General features: G+C 39.1%; 1 protein-coding gene across 3 annotated transcripts in view; it reads left to right on the top strand.

Moving 5' to 3' along the window:
- KAT2B (lysine acetyltransferase 2B) overlaps positions 1-21,523 on the top strand; it is a 105,359-nt gene extending 83,836 nt beyond the window's left edge. For 2 of the 3 annotated variants that reach the window (XM_086674202.1, XM_086674201.1), the window contains 7 exons: positions 4,191-4,301; positions 7,283-7,426; positions 12,906-13,020; positions 14,535-14,571; positions 14,814-14,877; positions 14,976-15,060; positions 19,449-21,523. In XM_086674202.1, coding sequence (XP_086530328.1) covers positions 4,191-4,301; positions 7,283-7,426; positions 12,906-13,020; positions 14,535-14,571; positions 14,814-14,877; positions 14,976-15,060; positions 19,449-19,642 — 750 coding nt within the window. In that variant the 3' untranslated portion in view covers positions 19,643-21,523. The remainder of the gene's footprint in view (positions 1-4,190; positions 4,302-7,282; positions 7,427-12,905; positions 13,021-14,534; positions 14,572-14,813; positions 14,878-14,975; positions 15,061-19,448) is intronic. The other variant, XM_086674203.1, reaches the window with a different exon arrangement.
- Positions 21,524-22,282: the final 759 nt, after the last annotated feature.

The following is a 22,282-nucleotide window of genomic DNA, read 5'->3' as shown; positions in this document are numbered from 1 at the left end:
ATGGCCTATTAACCCCTTGTAACAAAAGCCTCGCTTTCTTCCATCAACTTTATCTATGTTAAAGTGAGTTTTGTCAGAAGATGCATTTCTTATGAATTCCTAAATATTGCTATTTCTATGCCCATGCAGTTCCCTCCAACTAGCCAACCTTTTCTTTTTTCTAGTTTTCTTTTAATTTTTCTTTAAACATAATTTTTAATTACATAGATCATACATAAATACACTTTTAGGTAAAGCAAAAATCCCACTCCCCCTTCCCCCTGCCATCCCACTATTGTCAACTTCGTGTGCAACCTTCCAGATGATTCTTTACTGATTTATGTGCAGGGAAATGTACCTGTTTATAAGAGCGGCTATGTGTTTTGTTGCTGTTGACATAAACACTTTTCATAATGTCTTAGAGCTCTTTCAACTTTAGTGCATATATGTGCTTATTTAAACTTATAGTTAGATCAATTAAAATTAAATAAAATTTAAAATTCAGTTCCTCAGTCACACAAGTACTCAATAGCCACATGTGACTGATGGCTACCACATTGGATAGCATAGATAAAGAACATTTCCATCATTGCAGAAATTTCTATTAGTGCTGATATACAGCTATTTTCTTTCTATAGTATTTAATAATGTGGAAGTAACATAATTTATATAATATTCTCTATTGAAGACATTTATGTTTGGCGTACCTGAGTGGCTCAGTCATTTAAGCATCCGACTTCGGCTCAGGTCATGATCTTACAGTTTGTGAGTTTGAGCCCCACATCGGGCTCTGTGCTGACAGCTCAAAGCTTGGAGCCTGCTTCAGATTCTGTGTTTCTCTCTCTGTCCCTCCCCCACTCTCTCAAAATAAATAAACATTAAAAAATTTTAAAAAAGAAGACAGTTATGTTTATTTACAGATGTTTTCTTTCACAAACAGTGCTCTTTTTGGAAATGTTTTTCTGGACGCTGAGAAGTGGAATTACACAGAATTGAATATGGCCTGTCTGAAGTAAAAAAAAAAAAAAATATTTCTAGATTGCCCTTGTCAATGGGCTTACCAATTTACATTTTTACCAGTGTAAATGGTTTTGCAGAGTACCGTTTCCCCTGTCTTTACTGACACTGGATACCATCAACCTTAGAGATGGTGACATACTCTTGAGTGACAGTATGTTGCATTTCCCGATGGAGTGCTCTAATTACTACTGAAGTTGAACGTCGGAATTTATTTTTTTTGGTGATACCTATGACTTGTTCCTGTGCTTTGACCATTTTTCTTTTTCTTTTTAAGGTTTATTTATTTTGAGACAGAATGAGAGCAGGGGAAGGCCAGAGAGAGAGGGAGGTAGAGAGGATCCCAAGCAGGCTCCACATTGTCAGTGCAGAGCCTGATGTGGGCGTCGAGCTCACAAACCACCAGATCATGACCTGAGCCAAAACCAAGAGTTGGATGCTTAACTGACTGAGCCACCCAGGCCACCCCTGTCTTTCTTTTTTTTGTACTGATCCCATAGAAGATGTTAAATCTTTGTAATATGTCTTACAACTGTGCTGTCAGTTGTCATTTGTGTTTTGTTTATGGTATCTTCAATTGCTTATAATATCTTTAAGGAGTTTTAAAATTTGAAGTAATCTACTTAATCTCTTCTTTCCTTTATACTTTTGCATTTTACATTTTTTTTAGGAAGCCTTTTTGTACCCCTATGTTATAAACCCACTTTCCAATATTTCTTTATAATGCTTTTATATAAGTTTGTTTTTCTTTACATTTACATTTCCAATCCATCCTCTTACCTTGCTTTCCATTTGACAAACTCTTTTAAGGCCTAGCTTAAACATGTTCTTTTCCTTATGTACCTTCCTCCTTCCCCCTCTTAAATACCATACAGCCTTTTTCTGTATTGTAGGTACAAATACATGATTCTATACCAATGCTACACAATAGAAATATACTTTGAGCCTCAAATGCAAGCCACATACATAATTAAAAAAATTTTTTTTTACATTTATTTATTTTTGAGAGACAGAGACAGCGTGAGCAGTGGAGGGGCAGAGAGAGAGAGAGACACAGAATCAGAAGCAAGCTCCAGGCTCCAAGCTGTCAGCACAGAGCCTGATGTGGGGCTTGAACCCACGAACCGTGAGATTATGACCTGAGCTGAAGTCAGACGCTCAACTGACTGAGCCACCCAGGTGCCCCACCACATACGTAATTTTAAATTTTTGAGTAGCCATATTTAAAAGAGTAAAAAGAAACAGGTGCAATTAATTTTGTATTTTTTATTTAACCTAACATGACCAAAATACTGTCATTTCAACATGGAATAAGGGTAAGCTGTTATTGAGCTTTTTTTCCCTGATGTGTATTTTACACACTCTAGTACATCTCAGTTTCAGCTAGTCACATTTCAGTTGCTCAAAAGCCACATGTGGCTATGAGCTACCATATTGAACAGCACAGCTCTATAGTGTTATTTTGTATTTATGGGTTTATCTTCCCCATTTTACCATCTTCTCCTCAAGGAAAGAGACATTTCATTCCTCTTTTTATCGAAGTTTTATTGAAATCACAATATTTCAGTATTGGGATATGTTTGTGGAAAGCTAAGATGTCCTTTGGGTAACATCAATGGAAGAATAATTTCTGGAAAAATCAGGTGGTAATACTATTATCCTATTCACTGGGCAGACCATCCCCTAATTATTATGCTTGGTCCGGGGATCTCTGCTTTAGAAGAGCATGGATATACAGGAGAAAGCCCTAAAGACAATGATTAGATTCATAAGGGGTCTTCCAGTCATGCCTTTTAAGGAAGGACTAAAACCTCAATGGTATTTCACATGGGGTTTGGGAGGTAGGGATGGGCATGAGAGAGTATAGTCTTGAAGGGCTTGAAGAGTTATTACGAGCAAGAATGATCCTTTGTTACTCTAAGAGTAGAACTAAGGTCAATAAGTAGAAATAAGAAAGGGTCAGATCTCGGGTAAACTTTAGGAAGGACTTCCCAACCATAACAATATCTGAAAATGAAATGACCTATGTAAGGACCAAGTGATCCCCCTACCCTGGCGGGGTTCTAACAGCTCGCCTTTTCAGGATAGATGGCAGAAGCCTTCTAGCGTCACATGGGATAGAGAATTAGATCAAATGACTTCAAAGATCCTTCTCCCCCTGTGCAACTACATTTCCATGAGTAAGCACATTTGAGTTCTTTAGAAAAGTGTGTCACCAAATTCTAAAATATTTATGTGAGGGTATTTGTGTCTGGATGCTTGGATTTACTTTCCCCTCTTTTAATGAAGTTCTAAAACAGTCACTTTAAATGTATAGATTTTTGTCTAAGCTTTGTATATGACTGAAAAACCTAATACTTGCATTTTTTTTTTTTTTTGTATTTCAATCATTAATTTATTCAGCATTGTTCACTGTCTTTAGTTTACTTCTTATGTCTTCTGACTCTCTCAGAGATCCTGGGTTTGTTAGACCTCGCTCGGAAAGGCCTGATAAGACAAAGATGAAAACCCTGTCTATGTGATATGATTACATTTCTTTGGAAGGGTTGCTGATTTGTATACATACAGGAAACGCTTGGGTTAGTATTCTAGTAAAGATTAGCACTTTTTTTTTTAATGTTTATTTTTGAGAAAGAGAGAGAGGGCATGGGCAGGAGAGGAGCAGACAGAGGGAGACGGAATCTGAAGGGGCCTTCCGACCTGACAGCAGAGAGCCCGACACAGGGCTCGAACTCCCAAACCATGAGCTCGTGACCTGGGCTGAAGTTGGATGCTTAACCAACTGAACCACCCAGGCGCCCCTAGCAGTTTTCATTTACATTGCTCTTTGCATCTCAGGTTCTCAAATACTTTAAAGAGAAGCAGAAATCAGAATATTTAGTCCCCAAACTGCTTTATTAATATTCAGCCATCACTCTTTAGGTTTGAACTAGCCTCTTGTAGCTTTGGTGTGTTTTTTTCAAAGAACCAGAAGCTTGTATTTTTAAATGTTGATTATATCTCAGTTCAAGGATTTTGAAATTTTTGGTTTTGTAGGTCATCTTCAAAGTTGAGAAATGTGAGAACGGATGTTAGTCTATGTTGGTAACATGTATCAAAGTACCAACTTCTAAATTTGCCAACATTTCCCAGTGAATTTGTAGGAATGTCCTTTCTCCAGAACCTAATATGTTTGTGTACTAACTTTCACATAGGGCTATGGAACACACCTGATGAATCACTTGAAAGAATATCATATAAAGCATGACATCCTGAACTTTCTCACATATGCAGATGAATATGCAATTGGTTATTTCAAGAAACAGGTAGGTTGTTCACGTGTAACTGTTCTGTCGTTTCTTTTCTTAGTATATTCTCAGGTAGCCTTCATCCAAATAAGTTTTTCCTCTATCATTTTCTACTTACAAGAAGGACATGCATTTTTTAATCCTTAAGTCAGTAGTAAGCTTCAGACTGTAGTAGAGGGTATAACCAGCCCATAGTAAGTACTAAATAAATATTTGTTGGGTGAATGAATGAATGTCATCTATAAATGAAGTATTCTATTGCATCCTGATATATGGTATCCCCGGGCTAAGGAGAAATTTCCAGCCTAAGGACTGGGTAAATAGAGTTCTCCACCTATCAAACAAATAGTTTCAGCCTCTGGGAAGCTGCCATTTATGACAGCAGAAAGAAAATTCTGAAGTCTATGAAGGGCTTCAGACAATCCTTCTTCAGCAGCGCACATAAGGCTAGGAATGTGACTGCCACCTTGGTCCTTTCTTACCAGAAGTTTTCACCTCAACTTTTTTTTTTTTCGGGTTAAAGATAATATTTGTTTGTTTATTATTTTATTTTTTATTTATTTTGGGGGGGGGTTAAAGGTAGTATTTAAAGAATTATATCTAAATTTAGAAAAATGATGTATACTTATAAGATGCTCAGATCTTAAACCAACATTTTGATAAGCTTTGACAATTGTATATACCTGTGTAGTCATGACTGCAAACAAATAAGAATAGTGGTGTTCAACCCTGTCAGCTCAACTTTTTAAGGATTATTCTTTGGCTGCATATTTTTTTTTTAATAGTGCTTTATAATTCCTAAACACTTTCCTAACTACAAAAGCGATAACACAGTTATTGTAGAAATCTTGGAAGACCTAGTAAAGCAGAATGAAGAAAACCCACTTGTAATTTTACCGTCCCAAAGAGATTGACTGTTAATGTTTTGATATATACCTTTCTAGTAATTGTTCTCTGTGTGTGTGTGTTCATGTGTGTGTATATATATAAATAAAAACTTGGCTCGTAGTATATGTGATTTAATTACTTGCCTTTTTCACTTACTATATTCTGATCATTTGTTATGTAATTTTTGATGGTTCTCTGAAATTTTATGGTGTAAGTAGAAAATCAGTAAACCATTACCACATTTTTAGGACATTTAAGTATTTCTTGCACACAAGTGTACATTTATAAGTGTGTGTGTGTGTATGTGTGTTGCCCTCATCTATGTTAAGTTTGTTTAGAATAAGGGTCTAGAAGTAGAGTTGTTTCCAGACATATTCAAGGTTTTTGTTATGCATTGACAGGGACTGTAACAACTGTTCTTGTCAGCAGTATGTAAGGGGTTCAGGAATATATTTTTACTCCTTTCCTAGATAAATTGTGTGTGTTTGCATTTATTTGATCTTTGTGAAGTTTGACATGTTTTTTTCTTGTTCGTTGATCCTTTGTATTTCTTCTTCTGTTTTTGAATTGCCAATTCATTGTCTTTTTGCCTCTTTTTCTACTAAAATCTTTATTTTCACAGTGACTTATGAAAAGTCTTGTATCTAAGGATATTAACCTTTTATTTTGTGATTTTTCTACCTTTCATCAGCTGTCTCAACATTGTTTATGGCTTTTTCATGTACAGAACTGTATTTCGTGAATACATAAAATCTATTAACTTCTTTTTTTATGTAAGTCTTGTGTGACTAGAGAGCTTATTTTCCTCTGATGTCAGATAGTTCATCTCCTATTTATTTTCTTCTCATTCTTTAGGATTTGTTTGTGACTTTTTAAATACAACTCACTTGGGAGAACTTGGTGGGATTGTTTTACTGAGGGCTTAAACATCATCCTTAGGCTGTAAATACATTGCAAAGCTTGAAATATCAGTCATGTTTTTTAAATGACTTGTCTGTAGTCCTCTTTGAGGATTATGGCAATGATTGCTTGGAAAATAAGTTTTTGCTGAAAGGGAAGCAGGAAACTGCTGGTGATAGTTCTGAATTTCAAGTAATTTACTGCAAAGAAGTGAAATAGGCACTGTAGGGAGAGTTATGTTTATAATATATATTTAAAATATATATCCTGAAATACTAGGTTACTGCAGGTTAAAGTATGTAAAAGAATAAATTTTAAATAAATGTCACTGAAACAGCTACACATTATGATGGCCTAGAAGTTTTTGCCTATACAGTAGGGGTTTCATTTCCTCAACATCAAAGTTCTAATTCTTATATATATAAGGGCGCCTGGGTGGCTCAGTCAGTTAAGTGTCTGGCTCAGGTCATGATCTCATGGTTTGTGAGTTTGAGCCCTGCATTGGGCTCCGCACCGACAACAAGGAGCCTGCTTGGGATTCTCTCTCTCTCTCTCTCTCTCTCTCTCTCTCTCTCTCTCTCCCTCTCCCTCTCCCTCTCCCTCTCCCTCTCCCTCTCTCCCTCCCCCTCCCTCCCTCCCTCCCTCCCTCCCTCTCCCTTTGCCCTCCTCCACTCATGCATACTTGAGCATGCTCTCTCTCTCTCTCTAAGTAAACTTAAACGAATTTGTATATATATTTAAAGATTTTATTTTTAAGTAATCTCTATACCCAACGTGTAGTTTGAACCCACTACCCCAAGATGTAGAGTCACGTGCTGTACTGACTGAGCCAGCCAGGTACCCCTAATTAATATACTTTTGGATAAGATTTTCTTTCAGAATTTAGATCGGTGTTTGATTTGTTGAGAATCCTGCGGTTCCTTCCCCATGTTGGGAGAAATTATGCATTTAAAGCTTATTTTAATTTCTGTGAAAACTGTTTTGTATAATTCGTGTTTTACGAGGATTATGGGTTTATGTCATCTTGCTTCCTGCTTGCACAGTTTGATTTGTGATGTTTTTGAACTTCGTGGAGGGGTTTCTCGCTAATCCTTCCCCGAATAATGTGATGAGAACTTGAAAGAAGCATATCTTGAGGCCTACCACGTGGTTTGCCCTCAGTAAGTACCTGATGCACAACACCCGTATGAATGAATTTAATCTCATTGCAGGGTTTCTCCAAAGAAATTAAAATACCTAAAACCAAATATGTTGGCTACATCAAGGATTATGAAGGGGCCACTTTAATGGGATGTGAGCTAAATCCACGGATCCCATACACAGAATTTTCTGTCATCATTAAGAAGCAGAAGGAGGTAAGCATGTGACTCATATTCCTTCCATATAGGTTGGTCTTCGTTGGGTGAGTTGTGTACCAGTGGGTGTCAGGTGCATGGCTCTCGCACGTATCGTAGCCTTAGTTTAGAATGGTTTGTATAGATTTCTTCTTTGATCGTATCCTTGATCTGTCTCCTCTCTAAGCACCATTCCGAAAAGAGTCAACACTTGTTAAATTGGTGTAAAATACAAAACTTATAAAATATGATGACGTATCTTACTTTCACCTTCAAAGCCTTTTACCTTCCGGCCTCTTGCATCCTTCCCATACTTACCTCTTTGCTTTCCTAAACTCTTCTCTAAAAGTCATTACTGATGCTTTAAGCCTCTATCTTGGTGTCTTTCTCCATTACCCACCTCACTCTCCCCAATGCACATACAAATCGGACTACTTGGGCCTGTGTTCAGTTTCTCCTTTGAACTTCTCTAGCATAAGTTTGATCCGGTCATTTGAATTTTTGTTATTCATTATCTTACTTAGGGTTTATCTTCGTATGTATCCATCTCTTCTTTTAACGTTGCAACTTCTGAAGGCTTATACTTGTAGGAATTCAGTGATTTGTTACCTGATTATGGGGCGAAGTCTTTTATGCACAGGAACTAAAAGAGAAACGGTAAGGGGAAAGGTTGATAGATTTGACTGCATAGTAATTTTACATTTATCCACGATAGAAAAGAAAATACCATAAAAAGAGCAGAATTGGGGAGTGTGCAGAGGCCGTTTATGAAATGAATGCATTTTGTGTGAAGCCACCTCCTTACTCCCGTAGTTCGTTGGCCTTCAAGAACAGGCTTTGCAGCTGTGTCTTTGCACATCAGTTTCATTTCATACCTCTGTTCTTCATTCTAGTGCACTTTTGTCCTAGCAGGTAACCAAAAAAAGACATCTGTCTTCAACCCATCTTTGTTTTCTGGTTTCTACTCATGTTCCTTAGCCCTAGTTCTTAGTTGTTTGTCAGACATGACCAACATGACAGACGTAAAACTCCTTACATAGAATTTGGTGCATAGTAGGAGCTCAATAAATATTTTCCTTTTACTTGAAGTGGGCCAGACTTGTTCTTATGAATGTGAGCATGACTGTGAGTAAAAGCTCCCCCCACCCCTTTGTTTTAAGTTAGAAAATAACAACCTTTGTTGTTTCTTGCTAAGAGATGTCAGCCTTAGAATTACAAATAGGGTACTTGGAGAGTTAATAAAAGCACAGCAGCCCCCCCACCTCCCCCCTCCGTCTCTCTCTGAAGAGCTAGCTTTCTTCATTGTTCTCTTTGGAGTTTAATGAGCAGGTCTGTATTCAGCGGCTCAGTGTTCAGCATGGGGGGCCAACTAGAGCCATCACCGAGCAGTCAGCTGCCCTTCCCGCATTCCTCCTCCGAGCAGGACTCCTGTGTCTCTGGGTGGAAGCTGAGAGCAGGATTTCCCTGCAGATTCACCTAGTCTGGATCTTTTGGCTCTTACTACATAGAGGGGAAAGGCACACACAAGGAGCTAGCAAAAGCAGGCACTTATTTAGACGACAGTGCTCCCTCCCCCTTCCTCTTTCTCCCCTCCTCTTGGATCTCATCTCCCTCTCTCCTCACCTTCCCTGTTTCCCTCCAGCCTTCTCTAACATGTGCCTCGGAGTGGCTCATGCTGGCTTGGAGCTGTTAACCTAGTTCCTTTCAAAGAGACGTGAACTCGGGGCGCCTGGGTGGCGCAGTCGGTTAAGCGTCCGACTTCAGCCAGGTCACGATCTCGCGGTCCGGGAGTTCGAGCCCCGCGTCGGGCCCTGGGCTGACGGCTCGGAGCCTGGAGCCTGTTTCCGATTCTGTGTCTCCCTCTCTCTCTGCCCCTCCCCCGTTCATGCTCTGTCTCTCTCTGTCCCAAAAATAAATAAACGTTGAAAAAAAAAAAAAACAAAAACAAAAAACAAATGCAAACACCTCGTGTAAAAAAAAAAAAAAACAAAGAGACGTGAACTCACCATAATAAAATACTTGGATTCATGTAGTATCTTCTTCCACAGAATTCAAGAGAGTGTCACAAGTCTCTTTATTCTGACTTTTGAAGACCTCCTTGTGCAAGGCAGGGACTAGTGGTGGTAGCAAACAAAGTTGTAAGTGTGTAGAGGGTTTTCCTGGCCCCTAGAAGCATGCAAGAGCAGAATATACTGTGGTTGTGGCTGGTGGAGATAGAGAAGTTTGCAGCTGGACAGGGGAGCAGAGTGGGAGTGGAGGACTACTTTGTGAGCATTGGCTCCAGGAGGAAAGTGCGATCTGTAAGGGTCTAGCATCATTGGAGGTGTCTTCATGTGAGATGTATTTTGAGCTGTTTTGAGCCTGCTAAATCCCATCAGCATGGGCAAAGATTCAGAGTCCAGCATAAATAGATTCAGCTAGGACCATAGCTGTGCCAGTGATAAAAGGCACTATTTGAGAAAGTGTGACTAGACCCTGAGCAGACAGAGGTGAGTGTATGAGTGCATGTGCGTGTTGGGGCGAAGGGCCTGAGAGGTGGGGATACTTCTCAAATCTTCATCCAAGTGTGAAACAATGAGGGGGGCTGGGTTTGGAGGATCCAAAGTAAGGGTGAGGCCAACTAGCGTGATTTCTTTGTAAGAAGATGTGCTAAGACTTATTGGCATATCACAGATGGGGGAGTCCCCCTAAATCTTTGGTTTGGGGAGACTGAAATGGACAGTGGTGGACCGGGAGAAGGATTTGAGGACAGAAGGATGATGACAGGTGGAGAAGTGGAGACATTTTCGAGGGAAGTGAAGATAAAAGACTGGAACAGAAGTGAAATGTCTCCTTTTTCCAAAGCGATCCTTGGAGGCTCAGAGGGGTTAAGAAACCCTCTACTGCCATTACCAGTCACTCACTAGGACCCCAAACCTTCAAGGTACTACACAAGGGGTGTGGAACCCACTGGGGTGGGATATCACATCTGAGAGCATTCCTGATAAAGAGAAAAGCTTTTAAAATTTAACTTTGAAGTTATATTTTTTGAAGGTGTTTATTTAAGAGATTGCCATTAGGATTCTCTTTTAAAAAGACTTAAACTGGAGGAGGGAGGCACCTGGGTGCCTAAGTTGGTTGAGTGTCCAACTTCAGCTCAGGTCATCATCTCACGGTTCATGAGTTGGAGCCCCACATTGGTCTTGCTGCTGTCAGCGCAGAACCTGCTTCAGATCCTCTGTCTCCCTCCCTGTCTGCCTCTCCCCTGCTCATTCCCACCGTCTCTCTCTCTCTCACAAAAATAAACATTAAAAAGAAATTCTAAAAAAAGGCTTAGACTGGGGGAGGGGTGCTTGTTGGCTGGCTCAGTTGGAAGAGTATATGACTCTTGATCTCGGGGTTGTGAGTTCAAGCCCCACATTGGGTGTAGAAGATTACCTAAATAAATACAAAAACTTAAAATAAAACCCAAAAACTTAGACTTGGGGTGCCTGGCTGGCTCAGTTGGTAGGCCATGTGACTCTTGATCTTGGAGTTGTAAATTTGAGCCCCATGCTGGGTGTAGAGATTACTTAAAAATAAAATTAAAAAAAAAAAAAAAAAGACTTAGATTCATAAATAAACAAGGGGGAGCATCCATCTAGATCTGTGTGTCCAGAATGGGAGCCACTAGCTACATATTGGCTATTGAGCACTTGATATATAGACTGCTGAAATTGAGATGCACTACAATTTTGAGGACTTGTTATGAATAAAAGAATGTAAAGTATCTCATACATATCTTTATTTTTTTTTTTAATGATTATATACAGCCGTGATAATATTTTGGATATATTGGGGTAAATAAAAACATACTGTTAAAATCCAATTTTACCTGTTACATTTTACTTTAAAGAGTGTGGCTACTGGAACATTTAAAATTACATGAGTGATGGGACGCCTGGGTGGCTCAGTCGGTTGGGCATCTGACTTCGGCTCAGGTCATGATCTCAAGGCTCGTGAGTTTGAGCCCCGTATCAGGCTCTGTGCTGGCAGCTCAGAGCCTGGAGCCTGCTTCGGATTCTGTGTCTCCCTCTCTGTCTGCTCCTCTCCCATCCATGCTCTGTCTCTCTCAAAAATAAATAAACATTAAAAAAAAAATTACATTAGTGGTTTGCATTATATATATATTTTTTTAAATATTTATGTAGAGAGAGAGAAAGCACAAGTTGGGGAGGGGCAGTGTGAGAGGGAGAGAAAATCCCAAGCAGGTTCCATGGTCACGTTCCAGCAGGTTCCAGCCCCAACATGGGGCTTGATCCCATGATGGTGAGATCATGACCCGAGCCTAAATCAAGAGTCAGATGCTTAACTGACTGAGCCTCCCAGGGTGCCCCACATTGTATTTCTATTGGACAGCATTGAACTAGATTTGTTAGGAATATACTTTGACTAGTCCTATTCACATTATGGAGTTCTTTGTTTACTTGTTAGGATTAAAATGTATTCATGCTAGAACATTTACCAACGATGTGTTTGAGATCAAGCTGTTAGGAACTGGAATTTTTTGTTTTCCTTTGTAAATTCAATTAATGACTGCTACTGTTTTGTTTTTTCTTTTCCAAAATTCAGTTATGACAGTTTCTGGATGGCTATTTTTAATTTATCTTTTTCTGTTTGTTTTTTTTTTTTTTTAAATGGAAAACTGTTCTGTTTTGGAAATAGTTAACCTAAGTACATTAGGAATTATTTTACAAAATTCCCTTATAGGTCCTGAATGCTCACAACAGGAGTTGTGTTGCCTGAACAATTTGGAATTGCTTTTTTGATACAAACAGCATGGGTTAGGGCTATTTATTTGTTTTGAGAGAGAGTGAGCATGAGCCAGGGAAGGGCAGAGAGAGAGGGAGAAAGAGAATCCCAAGCAGGCTCCGCACTGTCAGTATGAGCCTGACGCGAGGCTTGAACTCATGAACCGTGAGATCACGACCTGAGCCAAAATGAAGAGTCGGACGCCTAACCAACTGAGCCACCCAGGCACCCAAGCCTTGACAATTTTGAGTGCTAGTAAGGTCATCCTGTCATTGGCAACTTTCTGAGGCCTGTTCATGTGCCCTCCAGTCTGAAGGGAATAGTTCCTGCTCTGGGGACCTGAAGGGGTCCTGACACGGGGCTCAGCTGGGTTAGCTGATGCACAGAGCTGCTTGGCTGCCCCTTGGGCAGAGGCCCCTCAGAGAAGCAAGACAAAATCACTGGCTCCTGTGCTAGGGAGGATCGCCGCCCCTGAGGGCAGTGTGTTCTCTCAGTCTTGGCTGTTTTGAATGGCAGGGGACAAGGTTTCAAAGACAGTTGTGTGAATGCCACCGAAGGGGCATGGTGTGTAATAGAAGGTTTTCATGTCTTACCTGTAAAATGGCATTCACCCTTTCTCCTTTTTTGTGTCCTGAAGGTATATTTAGGGGCCCAACTTCCTAGGTTGAGTAGCTCAATCTGTAGCCACAAACTTCTGTCACTAAACACATTTTCTTCCTGTGCTTTACAGATCATTAAAAAGCTGATAGAAAGAAAACAAGCCCAGATTCGAAAAGTATACCCTGGACTTTCGTGTTTTAAAGATGGAGTTCGACAGATTCCAATAGAAAGCATTCCTGGAATTAGTATGTATAGATCTTCTTTTAAAAGCAAAACCTTTTGGTCATGCCATGAGATAGGTTTGAAACAATTGCCAGAGTGCCGTGATTTGGAAAGCTTTTTGCTCTGCCTGTCTCCATTCATGGTGTTTGTAGTCTTGGGAAGGGAGTTCATGCTTTCCCTTTATGTCTTTTCTCTACTTCTCAGTGTGGACAAATCAAGGAGAATTCAGATGACCCCTTCTTGTATCTGATAATATCTGCCATTTATCGAGAGGTTGCTGTTAGAGCACAGGGGAATTCTACTTCTACAAATGGGGAATTTGAGTCTCAGAATGATTAAGTCCTTTGAGCTTACATAGTACATGGCTAGTAACTGTCAGAATTAGAAGCCGCCTGATTCGGATCTCCAGACATTTTGCTGTTCGTACCCGTTGCTCATTGCCGTCATGATTGCAACCTGCCCACGTGTGCTCGGCCAAATCAGTCTCTCAGCATTTCTAAAAAAGATGATTGGAAACATATAATTTGTTTCAAGTTCCCTATTTTAGAGTAGTTTTCCCAAGGGTTCTTATCTGTGAGTATGTGAGAGGTGACTCATCCTGGGATAAAACACACAAAATAGCTTGTTTTTGTAGATCGAAAGTATTGAATAGCTATGCTTTGATTCAGTTCAAATCCAGCATCTTCTAGTATATTGAAGATTTAATACAGAAAACAAAATGCAACAAACTACAGTTCTCCAGAAAAAAAATAAGACATTATTTGGGCAAGATATATTCCTTCATTACAATGGCTACCCTATAGCACATCTTACTTTTACTTCTAGCCCTAGAGATTTCACTTCCCTATATCATCCCTGTTAATGGCACAATAGCTACCATATTGCCAGGCATTTTTCTGGTTTTTTGTTTTTTTTTTACATCAACTAATCTCAAAAGCGATAACGTCACCTAATTTTTAGAGTTCTGTTTTATAGATTGATAAACTGTAGAGGCAAAAAGTTAAGTAATCTATCTAGGATAAGTTAGCTTTTAAGGAGTGAGCAAGAAATCAAATCCAGGTCTATTGGATTTGAGGCTGTGTTTTCTTTCTGCTGCGCTAAACCATCTTGCATTGCAAGCAGGTTCTTTGCCAAATAAAATAGAGACCGGGAGGGATAAGGTTTGTTCTAACCTAAAATAACAGCTTAACTCTTTCACATGTGATTAGCAAAAAAAAATGTGACTTAGAGTTTCAAATATACACATGTCCCCGGTACTGACATATTTATTTTTTATACTCTCCTCTGAAAAGTTGGAGTTCCTCCTTTAAAAAACACTAACCTAAAGTAGTGTTGGTTATCTTGGGAATGTTGGAAATGTTTCAGGTTTGTAGCCATATACGGAAGAAAACTAATTGCAGTTGATTTCTGTCTCTTCCCAGAAATAGACTTTTATTTAGGCATGCGTATAATTTATTGCATTTTGATAAGTATTAATGTTGTTATTCTCTTGACCGAAAGCAGTTCTCATTCAGTGTTTAATTTCGTTGACATGTAGGAGAGACAGGCTGGAAGCCGAGTGGAAGAGAGAAAAGGTAAGTCAGATGGGTGAGAGGATGTTAATGGAAGTGATTTTTCTTTCCTCCCCGCAACTTAGAGGAAACGGGCAAACTGACTGTAATCACTCAGGCGGCACTTGCTGCGTTTCAGTTTTCATAGAAAGTGCTGGGATGGTTCCAGTCTTAGGGTTTTGTGAAAATGAGCTGAATAGGAATCCCCTGGCAGGAGGGCAAAAAACTAATCATTGTTCCTTGTTGTTTGCTCTTTTCCTTTCAAGTAAAGAGCCCAAAGACCCTGACCAGCTTTACAGCACGCTCAAGAGCATCCTCCAGCAGGTGAAGGTGGGTGTTTTCTTTTCATTCACCTCATGCAGATATTTTGAAATGATTTCCCACATGGAATTTCCATATTAGATACCTTACTTTTTTCTTTACTCAAGAGCCATCAAAGCGCTTGGCCCTTCATGGAACCTGTGAAGAGAACAGAAGCTCCGGGATATTATGAAGTTATAAGGTTCCCCATGGGTAATGCCATTAACATTTTCTAAGTATAGATGTAACACTCTCTGGATGGCGGTGTGGGGGACAAACGGTTGCTGAGGTTGATTTGTAATCTTCTGTGGTAGGGTAGGGTTTGTGTGATGACGGGCGGTGGGATTCCCCATCCCCGCGGAGGGCCAGTGACGTAGAGCAGCGTGATAAAGGAGTCGTGGGTGGCTGTGTTCAGGAGACATGCTTGCACCTTTCAGAGCTGCACCCGACAGCACTCGATGCAGAAAGCCCACGCGGGGAACTGCACTCAGCTACTAGATGTGAAAGCTGGCTGTGTGGACACAGCCTTGTTTATACTCCCCCATTTGGTTGCAAATGGAGAAACTTCAGGTTGTCCTCTTGATATATTGTGAGCCTTTTGAGAATTTTTGAAAGCAATAAAAAGAAGTTGGATTAAGCTGCTTGCCTGCTATCCTAGCAGAGGGAGAAATTCTTGATTTTCCATGTTCTTGATGGATACTATTAGTGTCCCTGTTTACACTCCTTTTTAAAGCTTTATTACACATCCAATACCAAACAAACAAGAAATGCCTTTAGAAATGTAGAAGTGTGGGATTTGCTGCTGTACCTGCACCATGCTAAATGATTAGTTGAACCAATTGAGAATCCAGTTAAACTAATTTGGCATTGTGTAGATGACAGAAAACTAGCTGAAATGTTTTCTTTTCAGTCACTTGTGTGGCCATTGTTTGGGAGCCAGCCTGTGTCTTCTGTCCCTTTTCCACCTGTAATCTATTCCTGGTACCAAGCAAGTATTAAAATAGGAAAGGGACCCATTAGCTCCCTGGCAACAGAATTATTTGTGGGTGTTTTCTATAGCCTTAATTTTCACATGAATGTGTTTTATATAGTCATAGTAATGATTTGGGTAGTCTGTACTCCTTAAAGTGGACATACATCTATATGCTTTTCTTTCCCTTTGCTTTCTGCCTTGCTTCTGTGTATTTCAGTTATGAAAACCAAAGTGTGAGGATTGACTGAGTCTAGAATTCTGTATGGAACGGTGTTTGGGGAGTCTGTATATTCTTTTCTTTTTTAAAAAAAATTTTAAGAGGTTTTATTTTTAAGTAATGTCTACACCCAACATGTGGCTCAAACTCACAACCCTGAGATGAAGAATTGCATGCTCTACTGACTGAGCCAGTGATGTGTCCCTCGGTATTTTCCATCATGTAAAAAATATGTTAAGACCAGGGTACCTGGGTGGCTCAGTTGGTTGAACATCTGACTTCAGCTCAGATCGTGATCTGGTTTGGGAGTTCAAGCCCTGCATCAGATGCTCACTGCTGTCAGCACGGGGCCTGCTTCGGATTCTCTGTCCCCCACCTCTCTCTGCCCTTCCCCTACTTGTACTCTCTCTTTCAAAAATAAATAAACATTTAAAAAGTATATGTAAAGACCATTTGTGCCCATTTCCAAACTTAAGTTAACTGACCTTTGGAGTTAACTCCAACTGACCCTGGACCATCTCCACTCCTTTTATGAAACCCTCGTGGGAGGTTGTGTGAGTTTGGGGAGAATAATTATCTTTTAGCCCTGCTCACGTATGCTCTGAAGACCTGCAATAGTAGTTCTAGAAGGTCCTGTCTGTCATAGCCTACTCTCAGCCTGCTTTCTGGAAGTGTTTTTCCTGGTCCAGCCAAGCAAAGGGATGAGCCTTTCCAGTTGGATACCACCTGTGTGCATAGCTGAATGCTTCCAAGGGCAATATTGGCCCCATTGAGCAAGACCAGTGGTGAACTGAGGTGTTTTCTAGACAAAGAGAATTAAAACAGTAAATGGTGCTCTTTAGGGGAGTAATGATATTTTTCTTGAGATGTCTTTAGGTGCTGAGTAAAATGTGTAGTCTTGCCCCTAAGATGGTCATGCCCAAAAAGATGGTCTTTTTTCTGAGGACAAGACTGACAGATCAATAATTTTACTTTCTCCCATTATTGCCTTCTTGGCTTTTTCTAAAAGCATTTCTTCTCTTTCCCCTTTGCCTTCAAAAACTCTTTTCTCCCATATGAATGAGACCTAACCTGTGTCATTTGGGGCATCTCATTCAGAACATTGTCTGAGTAGTCTGGTTCAAGCATGTCTTCTTACCATGTGTGGATTACTAGTTAGAGTTTTCCTATTTACCCAGAACTCCCAAGTTGGTGGGGGTGGGGGATGAAAACAGAATAATTTTATGATTTCTTCCTGTGTGGTATCACTGATGTGTAATCACCTTCTTTTTTAACACATGCCTTTTGGGCCACCAAGCCTCTTAGAAGGCTGGAGGAAGAAAGATGTTATTTATAACTGAGTAGAATAGAAAGATGGAAAGGAAATGTACGGAATTGGCTGTAATTATTCTGAAAGGTTCAAATACTTCTATGACTCTTGTTTTGTTCCTACTGTATTTTAGGCTCTCCCCATCTCTTCTTATCCACTCTCTTCCAAATAATAGTTTGAAAGCTTTTGGATAAACTTCTTTGTGCCATGTTTCAGTCTTTTTTTCCCTTTTTGGTTACATGTCTTTTCCTTCTAAAACAAAAAATTATATCAGGTAGCATATCTTAAGTGGTAGGCATGTGGTGGAAGGAAGGTAAACATCTAACTTACTTGGAGAGACACAATTAATTTCATTAGTCTTTCTTCATTTAATGAGAGGACATCTTCATCTGTTCAGTCACACTCGGGTGAGACAGCTAGTGGGGTATTTGCTGAACCTTTAAGTATCTTAACACTTGCCAGTTTTTCTCTTTTTCCAAACTGTTTTAGTGAGAGAAGAAAATTGAACGTTGAACTCACAGATTGATGACATAGCACTACCAAAGATAAGCTTTGTTCAGAGGAAATAGGCGAGAGTACATATTTCCCATTTTTTTCTTTGGTGTTTTGGTAGATTTAAGATTTTGATCTAAATGAATTTCCATTTTTGGTTGTACATAATTTTATATATCTGACTAACTGATAATCCCACTGTAGTTGGTTGTAAGTTTCCTTGCCTCTGGAAAATTTAATCATATAGTGGGAATTTGGGTTATGGGTAGTCAGAGGTATTTCTTTAACAATTTTGACTTATTTTTCCATGCACAGTTAATATAATTTTTTTAATGTTTATTTTTGAGAAAGAACAAGCAGGGAAGGGGCAGAGGGGGGGCGGGGAGACAGAGGATCTGAAGCGGGCTCTGCACTCACAGCAGAGAGCCCTACATGGGGCTCGAACTCACAAACCATGAGATCATGACCTGAGCCAAAGTCAGAGGCTTAACCAACTGAGCCACCCAGGTGCCCCACAGTTAATATAAGTTTTAATGATAGAACCAGACTTAGAGTCAACTAGGAACCTATCAGTAGACAAATGTTAACATCTTCTAATCTGCATGGAATTTTTTTTTTTAATACTTATTTATTTTTGAGAGAGAGAGAGAGCGAGTGGGGAAGGGGCAGAGAAAGAGGGAGACACAGAATTTGAAGCGGGCTCCAGGCTCTGAGCTGTCAGCAGACAACCTGACATGGGGCTTGAACTCACGAACCGTGAGTTCATTACCTGAGCTGAGGCCGGATGCTTTACCGACTTAAGCCACCAAGGCACCCCTGCATGGAATTCTTTAAATCAGTCCTAAGAGTGGGGAGTAAACAAGCCCCATGGTATTCTTATAAGTTTAGATAAAGTACTGTTTTCATTTGTAAAATAGTATAATTTAAAGGAAGTAGATATATTGGAAAAATACTATTTTACAGTAGTCTCTCAAGGCTTACTGGCTTTAGAAAAAAAATTTTGTGTGATTTTTTTTTTTTATTGCTTGTGATTCTTATTTCATGGATGGAGCATGGAACTAAATGAATTTGAATCTTTATATGCAAGGACACTGGTGTATCTGCAGATTTATTTATGATCAGTTTCTGTACTTTAGTTCTGTCTCTACAGCACCAAAACAACTGTGAATTTATTGAAACAAACTCAGTCTGATTGTTCGACTTAAGTAATGCAGTGATTCAGTACAAATGTCCCACCTGCTCTACTCTGTGTAGATAGAGCCTCTTCTGTGTAATTCCGAATGAATAGCTAACAGTACTTAGTTTATCATACTTATCACTGCTAATCTACTTAGCTTCCTTGTGCTGAATAGGGGATTGGGCCAGATGACTAATAATGGTCCCTTCAATGTTAAAATGCTGTGATTTTACACAAGGAACGCTCACAACAGAAACAACCTAAGATTTAGGAACTGTTTTCCTTGATCATATGAATTTCTTATAAGCAGGGGCATTGGGGTGGTAAAAATGTAGCCAAACCAATGACATAAATTTCTCTCCCTGTCTCCCTTTTGTCCGCGAGTGTTTAAAATAGGAGTCAAAGATTGCTAATATTTTTTTTTCCTGTGCAGATCTGAAAACCATGAGCGAACGCCTCAAGAATAGGTACTACGTGTCTAAGAAATTATTCATGGCAGATTTACAGCGAGTCTTTACCAATTGCAAAGAATACAACCCCCCTGAAAGCGAATACTACAAATGTGCCAATATCCTGGAGAAATTCTTCTTCAGTAAAATTAAGGAAGCTGGATTAATTGACAAGTGATTTTTCCCCCCTCTGCTTCTTAGAAACTCATCAAACAGTGTGCCTAAAGCAAGGTGGTTTAGTTTTATAAAGAATTGGACATAATGTATTGAAGATACTTGTAACTGTATTAATTAGCACTTTTGAAAAACAAAAAAACCTCCTCTTAGCTTTTCAGATACGTATTTAAATTGAAGTCATAGAACATTTTTATTTTATGGAATAGATTTTAATCTATTTACTACTATTAAATGTAAATTTTCTATGGCATGTCCATTAGCTGAATATTCAGTGATAGATGATCAGGGGTTTCCTCAAAACCTGTGTATGAGGAAATTGCACATAGTACCAAGATTTGGGGGAATGCAGAAACTTTTCAGACCATGAATGTTTCCATTTTTTCTAATGGAATGTGAGAGTTTATTTTTATTTTATTCTGAAGGACTTTAAGGAAGGGATACATGATAAAAAGCCCGTAAAAGGTGAAATATGTGATGTTTGAAGTCTCATTGTAGACTTTTTATATATATTTTTTAAAAACACTCATCTAGATGAGGTGCTTTGAGCAGTTCTGAAAAAATGCAGTTCCAGAAAAGCAACTGCTTTGATTCCTAAGGAAGAAATTCTAAATACTGCAAAGTTTTTTATAAGCATCTGGGTTTTTGATAATTCTGTCTACCTACAATAAACTTGTGAGCGCATAACCACTATTTTAATAATGATTTTCTCTACACAAATGTGTAATATTATATTTGACTTTGCTTATGCAGGCCATAAGTTCCAAAAGGCAATCTCCTGTTGCACAAAGGCATACATTTGAGAACACTTGAGATCGAATCAATGTGCTTTAATAAGAAAAGATGCATAATCTACGTATGTATCAAATTTGGTGGATCCTTGTTCTAACTAATAAGGATTGTTTTCGTTTTCTATGAGACACACAACCCCACTGATAATGTACGATATGAACATTTTTCCTGTTGCATCTCTACATTCTGTTCATTGTCTGAGGTGAAATCAATTACCAAGATTTGCTGTCAGTATTTTATCACCTACATTGGAATACAGACCCAGGGTGATATCCCACTAAAATCCGTCGTACAGACGGATTAACCTGTCTCGGGACTCCAGCTTAGCGCTTGGGTTTATTTTCTGACTAACACTACATAGAGAAGTGGGACGTCTGCCATCCCAACTCTGGGAGAACCAACTAATATCAAAACAAATGAAGGCCATTTTGATGGTCTTTGACACTAATTTTTATGATACAAATTTATAAACTGATTTTTGTAAAGGACTAAGTTTTAAAAGTGTATTTAACTTGATGGGGTTTTTTATCAGCATAAGTGAATTAAAGTGATCATTTAATCATTGTTAAAAACAGTTGCCAGAGATAATCTGCATGACGGAAAAAACCCTGCAAATGGCTGTTAAGCGGGAAGTATTGTTTTTAATAGGTAAGAGATATTCAGAATGCTCACACTGAAAAATGCCTCAACTTTTTTAAGTCTAAGAAACTGCCTCGAGTGGCATCTAGATTTCTAATGAAGAATGATGATACACTTTGGATTAAGTATCTTGGACTGGTTTTAAACAGTGCTTTGTACTGAATCTGCCGAAGCATCTGTCCAGCTTGGTATCCTGTGAAAGTTTGTTATTTTCTGGGTAGACATTCTTATAGAGTATTGTCTTTAAAATCAGATTGTCTCTTCTATATTGAAAGCATTTTTATGTTTTCTAATTTAAAAATTAATATTTTCTTATAGATATTGTGCAATAAAGCTGAAGTAGGATGTGTGGTTTTTGCAAATGCTTTAACAGCGGATAAAATTTTACATTTGTAAAATTAATATATTGTACTGGTACAACATAGTTTTAAATTATATTTTAAAAAGCTCTCAATGTGGTGTTGCGTTTTCTTCTTCTAGCCCATTAAATTCAACGGGGCGATGGTTGATGACCATCGACTAGATCCGTAATTCTTGCCTTTTAGGCATTTCGTTGAAGATGTTTAGAACTGCTGCATTCGTTGGAAGTTTCATAAAAATTCACAAACCACCATTGAGATAATTCCATGAGGAGAGACACTTGTCTGGGTCTGTGTCTTTTGAGTGGTCCACTGCATTTTGCCCGCTGTCACTCATTAAACAAAGGGGAGAAAAAAAAGCAGTGAGAGAGGAGTGTTATTGGTTTAGAAGTTAAGTCCCTCCCCCCCCCACCAGTTTTTCTGCTTTCCATCTGCAGAAAGATGAATGAAGACACGGGTAAAAATATAGCTGGTTCTTAGACATCTCCTAATGAGCTTCTAATTTCACTCAAAATGCTGACTGCAGGAAAGAATCCTATATCCTGTTGGGGTATGAGAAGTACTGTACCTTTTCTTACTCAATCCTGAACCAACTGAGAAGTCAAAGGAATAAGGCACATGATGACCAAAATATCTTCATTAATAATAAAATGGATATTGAAGAATGTGGCTTATATATCTATGGAAAATGGGCTAATACTGAACCCCAGAATGTGACTGACTCGCCAGCGGCTCTGCAGACACTGCCAGCTTCCCCTCCAAGGGCAGAGCCTGGACCGTTGAGTTTAGTGCATGGCCAAGAGCAGTGGTGCTCTCTGAAGGCAGGCCAACTCTGAAGAGGCACAGGTGATGGA

This window comes from Puma concolor, chromosome C2 (genome assembly GCF_028749965.1).
Source record: "Puma concolor isolate L17-30 chromosome C2, mPumCon1.1.hap2, whole genome shotgun sequence".
Lineage (NCBI taxonomy): Eukaryota > Metazoa > Chordata > Mammalia > Carnivora > Felidae > Puma > Puma concolor.
The sequence above is the reverse complement of the archived record's forward strand: the minus strand, read 5'-3'. Positions and strand labels throughout refer to the sequence as shown.